General features: G+C 36.1%; 2 protein-coding genes across 2 annotated transcripts; one reads left to right on the forward strand and one right to left on the reverse strand.

Moving 5' to 3' along the window:
- Positions 1–569: 569 nt before the first annotated feature.
- Positions 570–10,563, reverse strand: LOC128992553 (trimethyllysine dioxygenase, mitochondrial-like). Its single transcript, XM_054416184.1, has 7 exons — positions 10,505–10,563; positions 8,480–8,577; positions 7,183–7,298; positions 5,476–5,678; positions 4,518–4,693; positions 3,192–3,413; positions 570–2,039 (listed from the first exon to the last, which is right to left on the reverse strand). Exons 2-7 carry the CDS (start codon positions 8,572–8,574, stop codon positions 1,769–1,771), a joined length of 1,083 nt encoding a protein of 360 aa, XP_054272159.1. The 5' UTR covers positions 8,575–8,577; positions 10,505–10,563; the 3' UTR covers positions 570–1,768.
- A 1,415-nt stretch (positions 10,564–11,978) lies between these two features.
- Positions 11,979–19,629, forward strand: LOC128992691 (uncharacterized). Its single transcript, XM_054416396.1, has 4 exons — positions 11,979–12,056; positions 13,874–14,109; positions 17,427–17,656; positions 19,437–19,629. Exons 2-4 carry the CDS (start codon positions 13,879–13,881, stop codon positions 19,537–19,539), a joined length of 564 nt encoding a protein of 187 aa, XP_054272371.1. The 5' UTR covers positions 11,979–12,056; positions 13,874–13,878; the 3' UTR covers positions 19,540–19,629.
- Positions 19,630–19,812: the final 183 nt, after the last annotated feature.

Raw genomic sequence — 19,812 nt, forward strand, 5'->3', positions numbered from 1 at the left:
GACAGTAGTTTCGATAAAGGCCGCTAGAGTCCGTCAGAATCATATCACTTTTCGCCGTGCAAGGTTTTACGCGGTTTCATTTTGCACATACAAAAAATAATCTTTTCTTGAAACTAAAAGTGACTTGATATTTTTAGTTAAATTTCGCACTAATATTGCTTGATTAAAAATCGATAATTTCATAAAAAGATATTATTATTTAACTGTAAAGTTCACTAACTTTGACAAGTCGTTGCCCTTGATTGCGTAAGCATAGACATTTTTTAAAAAGCAAACTTAGTAGAACCACTCTTTATGTACAAAATAGTGTTTGGTTCATAATTTAAATGTTAAAACTAGAATCGCTATATGATACCGCGCGAAGCGGTTTTCTGACGTTTTTCGGCGGGGGTAGGGAACCCTCTTAACTGTTCTAACAACAATAAAACAATTATTATCAACAAACCTACTGATGAATGGCTGATTGGAAACATCTTGGAGGCAGCTAGAACTTTGAGTTTAAAATTCCCAAAAACGAATCTTCTTCCACGTAATTTATAAATCAATCAAAATATCTTAAAAAGATTAACTCTTAATACCCTTTAAATAAAACTTTCCCTCAAAAAAAACTCCCAGCTAAAGGGCCTAACCCTAAGATAGAGCAACCAGTACTCACCCAACTCTTCTGGGCACCCTGCCCTGGCCGACTGACCCCTTTCTCTACCTCTGGTGGCCTATTTATTGAACCCGATAGCTACTCGGTGCAAAACCCTCAGTGTTTACGAAAACACCTCCGGCACGCTTCCGAGGTAGCAAGGACTGACAACAGGTCATCAACCTAGCTTGCCTAGGCTACCCTCCATTGCAATACATATTATAACAGTATAATCTCATTGCCTGACGATAATTTATTCCTTGACACTATCAATTCAAATCAAGACAAGTTCACAACAATTTTCTATTCATCAACACCATAAATGCATATGTAAAATTTAAATTACCAGTATTTTTTACAGACTTCTTATGGACAAGGTTACCATATCCGTACTTAAATATGGAACACAGTATAAATTATTTATATTATTTTTTTAGAAAATGATTTACTAAGAGAACATTAAATTTTAGCCTCTGACATCTCAGCATTTAGACCAGATCATAGTTTCTCCACGTCCGCCAGATATTCAATAACAAATGTTAACAGCACCTGAACTCCAGAATTTAGTTTCGCCAAAGTCAACTTGTAAGATTCCTCAGGGAAAACTTTTGTGAATTACCCTCTAATATCTTCCCAGGGAAAATCCATATTTTTCTTTTTTACATTTTCAAAACTGTCCAGTGGTGTATTCAAAGCAAAAATAAATAGAAGCCAGTTTTCTTTTTGTTGCTGTCCCCAGTTATTTACCACTGATGCAATTTTGAAACATTTAAGTTAAAAAAATATGTGAGTCCTCTCTTGTGTGAATAATAGTAAGGGGATCTATAAACTAAAGCAATAATTTTCCTTGTAGTAACTCCGTATATATTTTCATTTTCAGTCTTCTTGCTATGGACCCCTATTGTTCCTGAATAAAGCTAAGCCCTCCTATTTCACCTAGCTATGACCTTGTAGAATTGATTATCTTGCAACTCCGATCAAATTAATCTAAGACTAGATCTTAAAAGTCTAAGTCTGCCCCTTTCAGAATTGGTAAACTTAATTATTCCAACTCCCTGCTTGTTCTCTGGCTAAACTTTTAACCTTTGGTAAACTTAAATCTGCTGCTAAAACTTCTACGGTAAACAATCCTCATCACAGTAGCAGCCTCAACAGCCTAGCCCGACTAAGCAGGTTGCCCATAGTGACGTAAGCGCCAGTGATAGTGCGAGCCCCAGTGTAGGCTGACCTGCCATGCAGCACTCTCCAGTTGTTGATGAAGACTACAGTCCCTGGCACTAGAGTGAGTCTCCACTGATCTGCAGGGTTCACTACTGCAGAGGTGAGGCTGCGGAGGGACTTGTAGAACTGTGATGTCTCACTACTTGGCTGAACCTGCCTGGCACTTCGGTCATACAGGTTGTATCTGTAATCAACCATGAATCATGCATATAGAACAAATACCCCCAACACAGCAGACCTGCAGACTAAGCGAATTTTCATTTAAATTGCTATATTTCCAATAAAATAGTCCTTTAAAATTGTCAGATTTATCTCCTATTTATATAACATTATTTTAATTAGTACTTCGGTTTGCTGCAACAGAGGAATGAGGTGTTTCTTCTTAATTAAAATTTTGATAGCTTAGTATGAAATAAACAAAATAGCCAAATTTCATTTCATCTATAAACAAGCAAACTACAAAAGTTTCCATAAGAATAACATGGGAATTATTAATAATTTACACTTTGAATTTAATCACAGCCACCTCTAATAAAAGGCCGCGACGTTCGAACTGGCAACGCCGCAATCACACCCCGTCTGGGTCTATCTTCACATGCGCTAGACTATAACTTAAATGGGAGTTTTGCTGTTTTCACTGCTCTATAGAATGAATGAAAGATATTTAAATGGCATATAATAGTGATTTTTGTACTAAAATACAAACATAATGTTTGTTTGCTTGTAGGCCTATTTATCGTATTGTAATAAATGCAATGAATGTGAAAAAGTCTTGTAAAACTTCCAATTACAAATGAAAGAGTAAAATTTAAAAAAAATTTGGATTGGTTGAATAAAATTATTTCAATTTTAAATATTCATAATATTGTTTTAGCCTACCTGACGAACCATAAGTCTAGATAGCTACGACAAAATTTGAAGTTTTCTTCACTTGTTTGAAGGCCTACTGACGGAATCATTTATTTTCTTTGAATAATTATTTAGCATTACGTTTGCCATTTATTTTTTTTAAGGTCAAGACTGGGAAACTCATTTTTACCTTAGAAACCCCTCCATAAAATCCCGTTCAAAATCGGTTAATTTTTGCTTGAGTTATCGCGACAATCATATATTCATTGATATATATGAATTTGAACGGAGGAAGTTTTTGGCCTCAGGGGACCTCAAATTGAAGTAAATCGGTCTAGGGTCCAGGTCTTACCATGAGACCTACGGTAATAGCTTCCCTATATGGAGCTTAGCTTTTGCTGTGAGAGTCAGTAGTTTAAATTATTTAAAAATATCTTAAAGCATTTTGTTCACGTTTAAAAAATAATAATAATAATTTAAAACTTACCTAATTTGTTTAATCTTTCCTTCAGGCCAATGGCTGATGACGGGGGACATTTGTGACAGGTGATAGCCCTTCTCTATGTACTGGTATTCTGTGTGAACAGTCTTCAAACACTCGTAATGTTGAGGATGCTCAACCTCAACTTGTCTTGCGGCTCTAAACCCATCCACCAGAATTGTTTGACCTCCTGAACAGTTCCTTTTGATACAATGGAAGATTATCAATCTGTAAAAACAGGGAACAATAAAAATAACGATAAGAACCCACTACCAAGTCCCCCTCAACTTCATAGAGGGTTACAAGGTCAAATGTACTTACTGTTCTGACTTTTATGAAGGACCCATTGGCCCATGAACAGAGATCCAGGGCTGTATTTCCCTAACGGCTGACACGGCAGTTGCGGGAGGCCTCAACCTAGAAGGGGCCTCACTTAGAGCCTAAAAATTTTGTATTGATAAATTTATTCCACCGATAATCTGTTTTGCCGTAATTGCAGAAGACATTGATGAAATCTCCGCAACCGCAAAAGATCTTCACTATTTTGCCGTAAATGTAGAAGTTGTCACTATTCAGACTACGTCTCAGCGCTCGCGCAAGATGCTAACTATTTCTCTGCGGCTACAGGAGACGTTCATGATTTGATTTCACTGAGATTGGAGGAGACAAAGATGATGATGATGTCTCTGCGATCGTGCAAGATGTTCACGGCCACATTAGTTCATGATTACGCCACGATCGGAGCAGACGAAGATTACGTCTACGCGTTTGGGCAAGATGCTTTTTCTCCACGGCCAAAAAAGACTTTCATGATTCCACCGTGATTGGAGAAGACAGATGAATATGATGTCCCCGCGATCGCGCAAAACGTTCACTGTTGTCTGCAACCACAGGAGATTTTGCCGTGATCACAGAAGACAAAGATGTTGTCTCCGCAATGGCGCGATTGTCTTTTAGTCTTTTTTGCCGATCGGATTGTTCAAACAAGAAAAGGTCAGTTCATAAAGTTGAAGCAATACCACGTGTATTTCTTAGCACTTAAGTTCCGACCTTAGAAGAATTAGAAAATAAAGAGGGGCCTCTCTGATGAGAGCCGCTCGGGGCCTCATAGATTCTAAATACAGCCCTGCAGAGATCTAAATTTGCCCAACTTGTCATTGACAAACATAATACCTTTGAAAAAACTGTCTCAAAATATTATTTGTATTTTGCCACCTGATGATGCAACAGTCGTAGAGAAACGTAAGATAATAATCACGGTAATAAAACGACAAGAGGTAAGTAGTCTAGTCATTAAAATTACATCTGGAAAGATTGGCAAGAAGGGCCTACCCTGCAGGCTCTATAAAGTAGCAAGTGTCAGTGTGAGGGTCTAACGCTAGGTTTGTGTAGGCTGTGTCCAGGTGATCCATCTGGTCACTGAACTCCCACATTGCTCCAAACAGGGTGTGCTGCGGAGGACCAACATGGCGGATCACTTCCTCAGTGGCAGCTACGCTCGGCTCCACCTTGGATCAGAAATGTGAATTTTAAGAAGATATTTAACAATGGCAAATTATGAGATATTCTTTATTAAATCGGCCCATTCAGGCCAGTGTAATCCGTAACAATTATCTGGTATTTATAATTACTTACTACAACCTAAACAATAATTCAATGAGGAGGAGTTGTATTAAATTTTCGTCAAAACGTCCACTGCACAAAAATCTACAAACCAAAGACTTCAATTCACTAAACAAACGAAGATACTTAGCTTTTTCATGATCAGAAACAAATTGTGTAAAAAATCTCTGGCTAAAATTAATTTCAAAGTAAAAATTTTATTTCAATGTAAAAAAAACTGTTTAACTAAAAGGTTGAAGGGATACATACAGGAAACATTTGATTTTTCTCTAAACTAATGTTACAACAATTAACACCCCCCCCCCCCCCCCCGCCATATCATTAAAATTCTGTATAACTGTAGGCTTAGTTTTTTGGAGTAAAAGCACTTAGATGAATAAGGAAGAAATTATGGATAAGGAACTAGCTTAGGTACCAATAAAACAGTTCCACACCGCTGACAGCTCACAAAAACTTAACAACACAATTAATTTTAACGACTACTTTCGTCTGAAGCCCCATTGTATCATTGTAGTCGTGAAATATCTAATTTTATCGTTTATTAATTTTATCATTAACTTTTTGAGTGCTGCTATCAGTCTGAACTCTGGTGCTCTTTTCTTGGGTAAGTTAGTTTGTGTATATTTTCCTAACTGTGCACTTTAGAATCTCATGATAACTTGCTCACATCAGTGACAAACCCAACTCCAAACCGCAGAAGTGACTTGACCAGCCTAGAAATGCCATGTTGAGACTTCACCTCATTGGCCGTCACATGTTCTACCTCTCGTGACACGTCCCCGGACCACAGTACTTCTTGAGGTCCACTTTCCACCTTGGTCTGGCTTGTGATCCATTCCAAATCATACACAGATTTATGTCCATCGCTCCCTGCGGGAAAAATTGTGAGTTTCACATAGGCATGTGGTTGAGGATTTGCTAGTTGGGTTTTCTAATTTTTTATTCTACAGAAATAGAAATTAAGGGTTTATTAACTCTGTCTATTTATTTTTACTACTACAATTTCAAAGAAACTAAGGATATAACTTTAATTTACATGACGAGTTAGTGTCTGTTTCAATTTATCTGCATGAACAGTATAACATAAATGAGTAAAAACTAAAAACTATACAGTGGATCAAACAAAAGCGAAAATAGTCAAAACAAGTAAAATAAAATAATTTAAAAAAGCTTTAGAACCATATTTGTGTAGGCCTATTTTTTTTTTCAAAGAGTTCAATAAGATGGGATAAAAACTTGTAGTTTTTCCTAACACAAAAGTAACAAGAAAATATTTATTGATTAATCAAAATGTTTGCCCAGCTAAATTATTAGGTACGGTTAGCTATCATATTTTAAAATTACAATATTCCAAAAATATCTTTAAATATCTTGACAAATACCTTGAAATAAAGATCTTATAAATATTTCTAAATTTTGTAAACAAATTCAGTTTAAAGTGTTTTTTGTTAATATTCTATTAGGCCTTTTTAATGTTTAATAAATATATAAACCAGTCATTAAAAATACAGGGCGATTCAAAAAGGACTTAACAACTTTTAAAATTCATATAAATCTTATTAAACAAGGTACAGAGCTGGTTTTAGTGTTGTTTTAAAGGAAAACACTTCAAGTTTTTTTACCTTAATCTAAAGGTGTTCTATGTGACTTCCGTTGTATTTGGGGAAAATAATTATTTAGGTATGAAAAAATAGTGAAAACCGCTAAAAATTTGAGAGAAATTTACAAAATTTTGAAAGTAGGGCGTTTTTTGACGGTGAAGGAGTGCGATTTTTGAAAAACGCATAGTTAGTGTCTTGTAGGAAATTTAATTCCGAACCTACGTTTTATCCTCAAATCTTTTATAGCTCTTACCGTTTTCAAGCTATAGCCGTTTGAAAAAAAACGTGTTTTGTCGTTTTCAGAGGTACGCCATTTGGATTTTTGGGGGGGTTGAAATTTGAAAATGCAACTTTTTGGAATTTTATGGGTGGTTTGGGACCAAGAACTACAAGTGTGCTAAATTTCAACTCCCTAGCACATCTAGAAGTGGGTGTATCGCAATCCTTCACCGTCAAAAAACGCCCTACTCTCAACATTTTGTAAATTTCTCTCACATTTTTAACGGTTTTCACAATTTTTTCATACCTAAATAATTATTTTCCCCAAATCCAACGGAAGTCACATAGAACATCTTTAGTTTAAGGTAAAAAAACTTTAAGTGTTTTCGTTTAAAACAACACCAAAACCAGCTCTGTACCTTGTTTAATAAGATTTATATGAATTTTCAAAGTTGTAAAGTCCTTTTTGAATCACCCTGTATTACTTCAAGTCAACTTGATTCATATGTGTCGGTTAATCATACCAGCTATGGTACTAAAACTTGTTTACTCACAGTTAACAACAAATTCTTTTCCACAAGTAGAAAAATTGAGCGGCTGTATACTGGGATCTATGTCAATAATTCTTATGTTACGTTGGTTGGTTATATTGTTGTAGCAAATATTGCACCTATAACAATGAATTGTTCAGACAGGTGAGGAGAGTGCTTTGAATACATTTGTGGATCTCCCAAAGACGATTCTCAAACAAGGGAGTTTTAAAAGGAGATGAGAGTTCAGCTGGCTCATCCATGTGTGATCCTATTGCAAGAATAATATCATAGACTATATTCAGAAGATTCAAAAATATATTTTTCCTCACATTGCATGTTGATGACACTGAGGATAACATTTTTTAAATCTCAACTGATATTTCTAAATAAAATACTACCTATGACGGCCAATACAGTAGACAAAAAATATCAGTGGTTTTGTTATCTGAATTTTACATATTTTTCATTAAAATACTCCCTAACATGTTACAATAGTGTTTGTTACATTGTTTTCCCTGCTATGATCTTACAAATCAATTTTTTGCTTTTTGAATAGCTTTTTATTTTATATTCCCATAGGCCGCTAAGTGATTAAAACCTCTCCAAATACATAATACCAGTATCAACATATGATATAGGCAACTAAAACAGGTTTAGCATAAAACAGTTAGGCCTAACGCATTTAACAGTTATATACCATGCTAAAATGCAATTATTGTCTTCAGACAGAGATGTCAAACAGGCTAGCTGTGCATAAAAATCATGTTTTTATGGTTCTAGCCAACTACCAAATCAAGGCACAGAATACATACAATATATCCTATAGACTTGCTATCAGCTATAGTCCGCGCACGATAACTTTGCACTTGGGATTTTTGGTGTTCCGTGTGAATTTTGTATCGGCAACGTCGCACCGCCGAGGCGAGCGCCCGCTTCTTGTCGCTTTGGCTCGATATGTGACAGGTATAGGATGGGGTAGCGAGCCCTGCAGCGTTGCCAAGTTGTGCAAGTCCCAAGTGAAAAGTTATCGCGCGCGGAGTATAGCTTCAGGGTTGAAGTAGCAGCTTGAACTACAACTTTTTGTTCATAGGTCCTACAGATCATATAAGGTAAACTCCATAAAAAATTTCTAATATTTTTGAAATGCATAATTAAAAATACTAGGGTCCATTTTGTTGTAAGAAAGCACACACGTTTATACAAAACTAAATGATCAAGTAATGAACAAAAATTATTTTAAGCTTGCTAATTTATTTTGATGGTCGACAACAGAATTTGACTAGAATATTTGAGTCATTTTCCGTAAGTTAGGACCTACCTGCAGTTTTCACGCAACCATTCAAAGCTCAGCTTGACCTTAGGATTTGACACTTCCCTTTTGAATTCAAAGAACGAGTCAGTTACTGAAATCATTTCCTAAAAATAAAAGTACAGACATTATATTGATGTAGGCCTACGCATAATACACTCACCTAAAAAACTGACACACATCTAATCTAAGTTTTAACCCATCCAAACAACCTGAACCAAACTTCTATAACAAGACCATCTGGATAACAATTAAATGGTAATAGACAAAACGATGGGAGAGAGTGAAAAACTACTCATTTTGTAAATAGAGGAGATTAAATTAATGAGCAGAAAAACAGTATGTTAGGCTCTCAATAAACACTTTACCCAGGGGATAATATGCAATGACAAACAACAAATCCAAAACTCAAAAATATTTTCTTACCTCCGTCACAAGCATTAAAATGCAATGGAAAGTAAAACGTGGGTAGGAGTTGATGAAATTCCTCCCGAAATGTTGAAGATAATTAGCCAATATGTCTAAGTTAGACTGTTATCTCACCAAGTAAACACAGCTTTGTCAAAGGGACATTTTGATTATCCCTGAAAGTAGTTGTTGTTAAATCATTTTTTAACAAAGGATATGAAACTATAGATAAATTAATTAATATAGTAGATCATCTATGATGAAACACTTTGCAATAACTATATTCACAACAGTTTGTCTTATAAAATGTTGAAAATGTTTTCAATAGCTGAGGAGGTGATTTTGAATTTCCTGTACTTCCTTGAAAAACGTAAAACTATTTGTCCCCAACTAACATGGATATATAAAAAACTAGCTGTGTAGCCTACCCGTTCTACAGACAGGGAACTTGTAGTCAGTTGAAACCTTCTCAGAACAGCAGTTGGTTTGCATATTTCATGTGAATTTTTCCAGATATGCAGGCACAACAATTATAGGAATACACATAAACCTATTAGGTAAATACAATATCTGACAGTTTCAAGCCAAAACAAATGCTTAGCAATTAAATGTCACCCGGATATAATTATTGTTAGTCTATATTTATATGTGATAGCTCAGTCTAATTGAGGCCATTGGAGAGGGAAGTATTCGAGTAACTAAGTATGAATATATCAGTAAAAACCGATACATCACAGCTATAGAAAATGTATGATGTTCCCGAGCTAGGAAGGAACCTGATGTCAGTCAGCACAACAATGAACAAAGATTTGGTTTCAACATAACTAGAGAAAAATGTGTCTTCATGAAGAATAACGTTGCTCAACTGTATGGACATTGTGTGTGAATGGACTCTATGAAATTGAAATTGATCATTCTGTTTGCAGAAGCTGAACCAGTAGCAAACAGAAAGAAAACCATCCAAGATTGGTCTGAATCTCTGGCTCATCGGCTCTTCAAAATAAGACACACGTTAAAGTATTAAAAGCAGAGGAATTACCGTATGTCAAGGCGGAGAATGAATTTGTGAAAGTTGTGTATAAGGCAAGCAACACAGAGAAACACGCCATTCTCGGACTGTAAAGCCAAAAATGGCAGGAGAAATAGTGGAGATCTATGCGGTCCTATCAATCCAGTCAATAAAGGGGTTGTAGAGGACATGGAGGGGGGGATTTTTTTGAGGGAATGTGTTTGGGGTAGTTAGAAGATAAAAATACTTACTAAAAGTCCCCGCCCCCAAGCCCTGCTGCTTCAGCAAAGAGGGGGGGGGGAAAGACACATTTTTTAGTTTTACTTCTACACTGAAAACTGTGCATCGTACGGAAAAAAATAAACTATAAAAATAAAGATGTTAAAATTTTCTACAAAAAAGGTTATATTCATTTCTTCTCCATCATTCATTTCTTCTTGCCTTAGTTTCCAAGATATTCTCAAATGGATATACTAAGAAATTCTTTCATAAATGGATTTGTCCGTCCACGCTTTTCGTCCAAAGCAAAAGACTGCTATGCAGTTCGTATGGTGGCACAGCATGTGACTAGTCCAACCATCAAAAACTTACACCAAGTCAAGAGAATTCTTTGTTACCTGCAAGGTTCTAAGGAATACCCTAAAAGCTTTTACAGTGTCCGAGGTTTTTTGGACTGGTGCTGGTAATAACCTGTAGGAAACAGTTTTACAACCTTATGAAGTAATGTATATTACTTTTATGTTGAAATGTCTAACGTTGATTGTATAGTATGGTTGATTTGGATTAATAATAATGAGTTGTGAGTAACCTGTTAACCTTTATGTTAATTTGTGACAGCACTTAAATTAGGTAAGGTAAAGTTTAAGTTATAATGAGCCAAGTTGATGGTTTATGCTACCTCCTGACTGTTTCTTGTACAATTAAAACACTGGAAAATAGAATTCCAAAATACCAAGAGCTACCTTCAGGCTGCTGGTGTTATTACAAAAAGTTACATGTTTCAATTACAATGTTCATGTTAGTTAACAAAGTTAGGTTATGTTTGTTTGTTATTGTTGTGAATTGTGATTGACATTGTGGCATTTTGTTGCCGCGACCGTGGCCTTTAATTCAAGTAGCTATGAAAATCTAGTAAGGCTTAGCATAGATTAAAAATTGCAAGCTAATGCGATTACCATTTACTGACGACACCAATCACCATTAAGTACCAAATTGATAAAACTATTTAAGAAACGGTCCTTCTGGTAAAATATTTTCAGGTAAAAATGTTCGTCTGGAATCTGGACAAAAACCTTGATACAAATTTCTCATATAGGGAATAAGGCGTTACCTTTTGACTGTATTACCGTAAGTCTCATGGTAAGCCATAGACCAAGGTGATAAGGGTGTAAGAACCAGGACCAATTTAATTTTTTTAATGATGGAATGGCCTCTAGATCGTCTGAATAAACTAATATAGGTTTAAATCACCCGTTTTCTGTCAAAACGATCGTCTTGGTAGTATGATTACTACCAAGACGATCGTTTTTACAGAAAACAGGTAATTTAAACCTATAGTTAATTTTTGTGTTAAATTTACCAGAGGTAAAAACACCATCTGTTCAAAAATCGATTTACAGAATACTATATTAAGTTTGCGTGTCCATTAGCATGGTTAACCGAGTACGAAATCTATTTATGGCATTTCTTTTTTGTAAAAACGTGTAAACCTATATCCTAATGAGTTTGCGGTGGACTATGGGAAATGTTAAATGTTGCAATATATTTCTAAACCATTTTGTAAAAGATTAAAAATGATATTGAAGCGCTGTTGTATGACTATTGGTTACAGAGAAAATAAAAATGTAAATTAAAAATTCTTATGGATAGGTTCTTATAAATAGTGGAAGGAATTCCACCATGATTCTTATGAATGGTAAATAAACTGCGTCCTCCCAACCAGTTGCGAAAGCCAGTATATACATATTCTTAATCTATGGCATCCGAAAAGGAGGGGAATAGAAGGAAAAGCTGCATAGCATTCAGTTAATGCTGTTAAAAGCAGCGAAGTACAAAAGATTTTTCTGTATTCTTTCACTTTCAGATCAGATTGGTTTGGTTTAAAGGTTATGTTATCCTATCCATCCAACAACACCGACGTCACCTCAATAAACAAAATATTATATTAAGGTAGGCCTACTTATATTACTTCAGCAAGAGCTTATTGGTTATTTAGGCATATATGTTAAAAACGTAACTTCTTCGCCAGCATAAGTCGAAATCAAGCTTGACTTTTTAGTTGAGTTATTTTAAGGCATAGGGTAGACTAGGCCTATTATAAACATGAAATAATATGATATTAACCATCATATGTTCAAGTTCTTTTTACCATAGCATCTGCTAAAAGTTAATTATACTTAGAATTTCTAATCCTGTTTTAGAAAAAAAACATCATACAGTACAGTAGGCTCTATTGACACACGTTTTATTTTCCCACAGGATAGGCCTATCCTCACACTAAGTTAGTCCAGGCCTAAGTTATCTTGTGTTAGTTTGGCCTTGTCTATTATTAATGGTTAGACTTCTATATCTGTTGGCACAAACAACCGAATGAAAATATCGATTGTTTCATTCGATATAAGTTATCGATCGATATTTTAATTTGGTTGTTTGTGCCACAGATAGAGAGTGGTACCTACATACTGGGACTAAAATATTAAAACATTTTTTTTCTTCAATATTAGTTGACTTAGAAGAAGAATCTTCTTACACAAAAGTAAAGCACACTTTTAAAACACTTTTAATTATATTTTTTTCAAAATTATTATCTTAGGCCTATATTTAAAAGGCCAAAAACCGTTTGTCCCGCTTTATACCACTTGTCCCAACATGTACCGACCCTGGTACAAGGTGGGACAGCAATATTTATTTATTTATTTATTTTTACGGCAAACGTAGCTGTAGAAAGTCACCCGACGGTTTTTAGGAGAATATGACCGTAGTCTACAGTGTGTTTTGAAATTCATTAATGCGATCGTCATAGTTTAATTTTTAAGATGTCTATTTGCTCATGACAAACAACAGGTGAAATGGGAGTTTATGGACAGTTGGGCACGGTTTTAGGTGTTAAAAATGGCTTTAGAAAGTCACCAAACGGCTTTGAAAATTCCAAATGCTCCACACCCCCCAAGCCCCCTGGAGGACCCCCATTTGTCCCCCCCAAAGTTTTGATGCTGACGACGCCAATGGGTGGGATAACAAGAGAATAGGCTGATGAACTCAATTTGGTACTTCCGTTTTATACGGAGGCCACCCTTTTATACAGTGCGCTGCGGCGGTTATGTTAGGTTGGGTTATCATAAATATGTTTTTAGGACTTTCCTTGTTTCGTTATGATCAAACGATGTCAGATGAGTCATACTTTTGCCCGCCAAATCTCCTAGACTTATCATTGCAAGTGTATGGTTTGTAGGGACAGTTCCACAACTTACCATAAATTATTGGATAAAATATTGGTTGTTTAAATTGGATATATAGTTTATATGTGATATAAATATTGATTGTATGTTTGGCGTATTATATATGTACATTAAAGATCATAGGGTCTTTCCAAAAAGACTCTTTCGCCATTGTGCTTTGGCAGGATGATTAGCTTAGTTCAGTTTCAAGCTAAGTTTAGATTATGATAATAACAAACAAGGTTAAAAATAGCTAATCATTTTAGAAAAACTGTAATTGATGAGTTAAGTCGCAAAGTTTGTTTAAGATATAAATTTACCTAAACATCAATTCTATTCATGTCTAAACTGAACTAAACCAACCAGCCTAACCTAAATGCCGCAGCACACTGTAAAAGAGTGGCCCTCTTTAACAGAAAATCAATATCTATATTTAATAGGTATGGATTGAATTAAAATTTCACCTTAAACATATCATAGGTTTGTTTGTAGTTATATCTGTGTTATTTTTAATGTTGATTACAACTAGTGACAAAACCCCTCCTATAGGCACAATGGAGGATCCTGTTGGGGTGTTGGAAGACAGAGTGCGGTTGTTGGAGTTGAGAGTGTTTGGGGAGAGCCAGGGAGAGGATGTAGCTCTTCCTCAGTCTTCTGCCGTTGACTCTTTGTTGGAGGTTCAACGTGTTGTGTCATCTGCACTGTCCGGCCGAGAAAAGATTACTGCTGCTGTCAAACGTCTGGACCAGCTTGAAGCCGTACTTGATCCGATGTTTGAAGACTCGGTAGGTTTTTCAGACTATCTTCTTGTATTGCTGTGCTTTAGACAGACAGCAAGTGATGGACTGTACCGCTTTATCTTGAATAAGAGAATGAGATACTTTCTGCTGAAAGTGTTAACAGTTGTAATGACTTCACGCAACTCAAGCTAAACATTTCACTTGATTAGTGAAAGTAGAGATATAGAAATGTTATATACAGGGTGAATAAAAAGTCAAGACCCCCCCCCTCTAATATTTTTCCAAGTAAATATACAGAGATATCCTTTTGGTGGTCAAGCAATCTTAGCAGGAAGTTTCATTTTATCATTTTGAAATTTTTGAGTGTCCCCCCAAAAGGGGGGATTTGGGGGGCAACTCAAATATTTTAAAAGTAAACCCCCTTCAAGTGACACCTCATTTTGAATTGTTTACAAAAACTTAAAGAATGGTGAAAACTAGAGGTCGCTATCTCTTCTCTATCCAAAATGGTAGCCCGTCAAATGTTGTGGAAAATCAATGGTAAAATTGTTAATATTGGCTTCCATTTTGGATAGAGAAGAGATAGCGAGCTCTGGTTTTCACCATTCTTTAAGTTTTTGTAAACACTTCAAAATGAGGTGTCACTTGAAGGGGGTTTACTTTTAAAATCTTTGAGTGTCCCCCCAAAAGGGGGGATTCGGGGGACAACTAAAAATGTTTCAATAGAAACCCCGATCAAGTGACAACTCATTTTGAAGTGTTTAAAAAAACTTAAAGAATGGTGAAAACCAGAGCTCGCTATCTCTTCTCTATCCAAAATGGCAGCCAATATTAACAATTTTACCATTGATTTTCCACAACATTTGACGGGCTACCATTTTGGATAGAGAAGAGATAGCGACCTCTAGTTTTCACCATTCTTTAAGTTTTTGTAAACACTTCAAAATGAGGTGTCACTTGAAGGGGGTTTACATTTAAAATATTTGAGTTGCCCCCCAAATCCCCCCTTTTGGGGGGACACTCGAAAATTTCAAAATGATAAAATGAAACTTCCTGCTAAGATTGCTCGACCACCAAAAGGATATCTCTGTATATTTACTAGGAAAAATATTAGAGGGGGGGTCTTGACTTTTTATTCACCCTGTATGATTTGTGTCAAGTTGACTCTCTTATCATAAACCACTCCCATTCGTGTATTTTATGTACAACAGTAATTATAGATAAACTCATCCACGGAAGAAAACTCTTTTATCTTGACGTTCGACAACCTAAAAATATGTGCCTCAGCGGCATGAAAAAGCTGTAGTTGATTTTAACTATATCAAGGATCGTTTGACACAAAAGGAAACGTAAATCATTTTTATATTGTTAAACTATTTTAGTACATGTACGTAGTAATTTCAGGTGACAATTTCTGTGTAAAATAGAGTAGCAGTGGTATTAAACTAATACAATGTAAGTTAGATAAATCACTAAGACATAATAAAATCAGAGAAAAAAATTAACTTGGGCTCATTGACATTTAAAATGTGTTTTTGAAGAAGTGCGTACAGATGATATGAATAGTTTTTTTGCCACCATGGGAACTGGTAATAATATTAACCCTGATGTTCTAAACTATTACAAATCTAACATTGCTAAAAACGTTTCTGGGACTTTTAGTTTCTCTGAAGTAAGTGAAGGCCAAGTAAAAATGGCCATGAATAGCATAACTTCAGCATCTGCTGGAATAGACGGAATCAACATTCATATGATTAAGTCACTAAGCCCTTACTGCCTCCCTGTAATAACACGCCTAATAAACATGTCATTAAGAACGGGTAGTTTCCCAGAATGTTGGAAACATAGCCTGGTAATCCCCCTTCCTAAGACGAACAATGCATCCATGGTTTCACACTTTAGACCTGTATCATTGTTGCCTTCGTTGTCAAAACTCCTAGAGAAGGTTGTTGTGGACCAGATAACGCATTTCATTGATGCAGAGCAGATTTTAGATGTTAACCAATCTGGTTTTAGAAGGGGACACAGTACATGCACAGCTTTGCTTAACATGATTGATGAAATTTACAAAGCCAAAAATAATAAGCTGTGCAGCGTATTGTCGTCGTTAGATTATACACAGGCGTTTGATTCTGTAAACCATAGCTTGTTAATTTCAAAGTTAAAATATTTTAGATTTGATTGTAAGGCTCTAGAGTGGATGACCACATATTTGAGTGGGAGATCACAGATTACAAAGGTGGGCAATCAGCTCTCATCGTCACTGGCAAAGACAGTCGGTGTTCCCCAGGGAAGTTGTCTTGGTCCTATCTTGTTCAATCTGTATATAGTAGGTATTGAATCAGTGTTGGATTTCGGGATTATGTATTCTTATGCTGATGACTGTCAAATCTTCTTATCATACCAGCCTACTTTGGTTGGGGAGGCATTACAGCATATGAGTAGTGACCTTTCAAAGGTTTGTGAATGGTCTAAGGATCATGGATTAAAGCTTAACCCTGAAAAATGTTCCGCCATACACTTTGCCAATACAGCAATCTATGAGCAGCTGGAAAAAAATAGCATAAAAGTTACAGTTGATAACTCAGAGCTTTCAACTTCCAAAAGCATTAAGATTCTTGGTGTGACAATTGACTCACAGCTGACATTCTCTAGCCATGTAAAACAGATAAGCAAACGTGTTGTTGGAAAATTAAAAGTGCTTAATAGGTTTAGAACATTGCTCCCAGCAAACATCAAGTTGAGGTTGGTCAAATCCCTGATTTTCCCTACTTTAAATTACTGCCTACCTGTTTTTGGATACAGCTTAACACAGGAACAGATCACAATACTTCACAGGCTACAGAATTGCTCCCTAAGGTTCGTATACAAACTTAAAAAATATGACCATATAACAAGTCACCGTAGGATCTCAAATACAATGTCCATCCGAGAGAGCTGTGATAAGCAGGTTGCATGTATCGTCCACAAAACACTGGTCACTCAGGCACCACAGTACTTGAAGGAAAAACTGAAAGCGAGGTCAGCCGTGAGAGAGCGCAGAACTAGACAGGACTTGTTGCTTGACATACCAAGGGTTGTTCTTGATGCTGGGAGAAGGGGGTTTTCTTACTTCGGGCCGGCTCAGTACAATGCACTTCCTTGCAAGCTAAAAGCACTGTCTTACAACAGTTTTAAGAATCACCTAAAGAGTTTGTAACTAATCTTATTTTGTTTCGTAGTTATAAGAGGTTTTATTTAGTTTAAGTCCTGACTTGAGTCAATTTGTAAAACAGTTTTGTAACTGAAATTCGCTCATGAATAAAGACCTTATTTATTTTTATTTTATTTATATCCAGTCTTGTAATTTGTCTGTTCTACAGGTTATAGACAGTGCTGCAAAAGTTGCTTTTATTCTCTCTATGGAGTCTCACCTGGAGGAAGTGACACGACAACTTGTCCGATTGAAGGAACTGAGCCCCAGCTTGGAGAGTGAGCAGCTGCGTAACATTCCATTGCTGCTGAGGCAACTTGCGAAACTGACCACTACGATGGTCGAGCAGCGAGAAAAGTATGAGTTGGTTGACGACGGGATACAAGACCTTGTGTCAAGGTAATTACTATTGAGTAGACTGTAAATAGTTTTCATTAACTTACTTATTCTCTAAGCTCAGTTATATAGACTAGTTATTTGTGTAACTAGTGCACGGTTGAATATATAAATTGGTGTAAATACCTGCTTCTATGTAATCCTAATTATAATATTTTTTTTTTTTATTATTTTTATGCCTACTGAGGCTTTTCTACACACTGACTATTGCACACTCAATAATTATAATTCTGTCAGTTTAAAACCTTTTACATCCCTCAGTGTATCATGTGATCTCTCTTCATATGCACTCAATTCCTGAAGCTATTACAAGAAAAGTGTAGCTCTTAAATGTCCCGTACTGCAAGATGAATATGGTATTGATTGTAGGTATTTAAGTTTCTTAAGTTAGGTTCATTTTAATTTCTTTGCCCCTATTTACCTTGTATGGTTTCCAGTGGCCCTATCATAACAACATAACATATTTATATGAGAATTACCATACGTTTTGATGACAAAATTTTGTTAAACCCAGTAAGAGCACTAGGACAAGTAGCCTACAACAGCTAAACTGACACTATTACTAGACCGAAGTAAAATAATTATCGTCAGTCATGCAGGTTGCATCAACTGTCCTCGTGGACTGTGTGAAGGCGCTATAATAGGGCCATATTTAAGGACCAATACGGCCCCAGGCCTAGGAGGATCTCCTAGGCCCCGCCCCGGCGGGTCAAACCAGAGCCCTGCTCTATAATGATTCAACTAAATGCAACGATGTAAAGAACTACATCGTTGTTTATATCGTTATAAAGTTGTTTATATAGTTGAATAAATGAACTTGACAATTTTTTTACGATAAAATCGGTGAATTAACCTAGGTGGCTAGGGCACTAAGCTAATAAATAATTTCTTTCTTTCATTGACGCAAGGAAGGATTTTCATTTCATTTCTAACTATTAGGAGTATGCACTTTAGATTTGTTTACTTCGAGTCAGGTAAAAAATGTTACCTAATAGGCCTCGAGCTCCATTAGATCGGTTCAAAATCGGTTGGCTTTGGATTTGCTTATATAATGTTGATTTTTAGGCCGAGCAGAGCCTGGCCTACAAGCTTGAGAGATCAAGCTCAAAGTCAGAAAATCAAGCTCATCAAGCGGATTTTCTCAGTACTCAATACAATGCCCAATTTTAAAGTCCCAATTTAAAGCTTTTATGTCCGCGAGGATCACACTCACGAAATTGAAAGATTAGGCCTACGCTTTTACCGCAATTGCCATGACATTGTCTCCGCGGCCGCATGAGATGTTCAATATTATTCCGCGATTGCGGAAGACGATATTCACGTTTCTTTTCCTGCAAGAGATATATCTAGGATTTTGCTGCGATTGCGGAAAAAATGATTTTCGCGTCACCACAGGTCGTGTAAAATATTAGAGATTGGGACGTGAACGTGGGAGACGATGATGTTTTTATCTGATGATGTCCTAGGTTTTGGTTGCAATCACGGTAGACTATGATAATGTTTCCATGACTACGGGAAGTATTCACGATTTTGCCGCAATCATGTAAGATGATGATGACGCCTCGGAGATGGCGTGCCAAGCTTAAGTGCAAATTTAGGTGGTAATACATGTGATAATATTTTTAAAGATTATTGGGAGAGGGGGGCCCAGCAAACAAACTTGCGGGGGGCGGGGCCGCGGGCTCTTATTGCCGCCACTGATGGTTTCTAAATCCATGATCTTTGACATGCAGTCTGATTTTACAAGTGTAGTACATTGTTACATACATGAATATTTTTTCAGGTATACGGAGGTGATCAATGGAATTACTGCAGTGTTTGCCACTCTGGATAATTTAGTCACAGAATTAGAAATAAAAGCTCTACCAAAACCTGTCATAGATTAAAACTCAGCGTTATACTACCACCTTAACCATATTTAATAAACTACACGTTGATAAATGTTTGTATTATTTAGCTTTTAATATTTATTTATGTAACTGTTTTTTAATAAACTTCTTCTAAATATATATATATATATATAATTTGAATATATTTCCCTGAAATACTAATAAAGGCTTAAATGTGTCTTCTGATAGGAAAAAATATCAGAGGACAACTGTGAACACGGCTAACGGACCAATGAGGTTCCGAGATTGGTAATGGGTGTTGGGATTGGT

Source organism: Macrosteles quadrilineatus, unplaced genomic scaffold (assembly GCF_028750875.1).
Source record: "Macrosteles quadrilineatus isolate MER2022 unplaced genomic scaffold, UCM_ALF_1.0 Scaffold_4__1_contigs__length_99947679, whole genome shotgun sequence".
NCBI lineage: Eukaryota > Metazoa > Arthropoda > Insecta > Hemiptera > Cicadellidae > Macrosteles > Macrosteles quadrilineatus.

Excerpts from the sequence above, each read along its gene's own strand:
- LOC128992553 (XM_054416184.1), bottom strand. The coding sequence starts at position 8,574 with ATGATTTCAGTAACTGACTCGTTCTTTGAATTCAAAAGGGAAGTGTCA. Across the intron at positions 7,299-8,479 it reads TGGTTGCGTGAAAACTGCAG|GTGCAATATTTGCTACAACA; the intron begins GTAGGTCCTAAC and ends TCATTGTTATAG. Across the intron at positions 3,414-4,517 it reads TACTTTATAGAGCCTGCAGG|ATTGATAATCTTCCATTGTA; the intron begins GTAGGCCCTTCT and ends CTGTTTTTACAG.
- LOC128992691 (XM_054416396.1), top strand. The coding sequence starts at position 13,879 with ATGGAGGATCCTGTTGGGGTGTTGGAAGACAGAGTGCGGTTGTTGGAG. Across the intron at positions 14,110-17,426 it reads ATCCGATGTTTGAAGACTCG|GTTATAGACAGTGCTGCAAA; the intron begins GTAGGTTTTTCA and ends TCTGTTCTACAG. Across the intron at positions 17,657-19,436 it reads ATACAAGACCTTGTGTCAAG|GTATACGGAGGTGATCAATG; the intron begins GTAATTACTATT and ends ATATTTTTTCAG.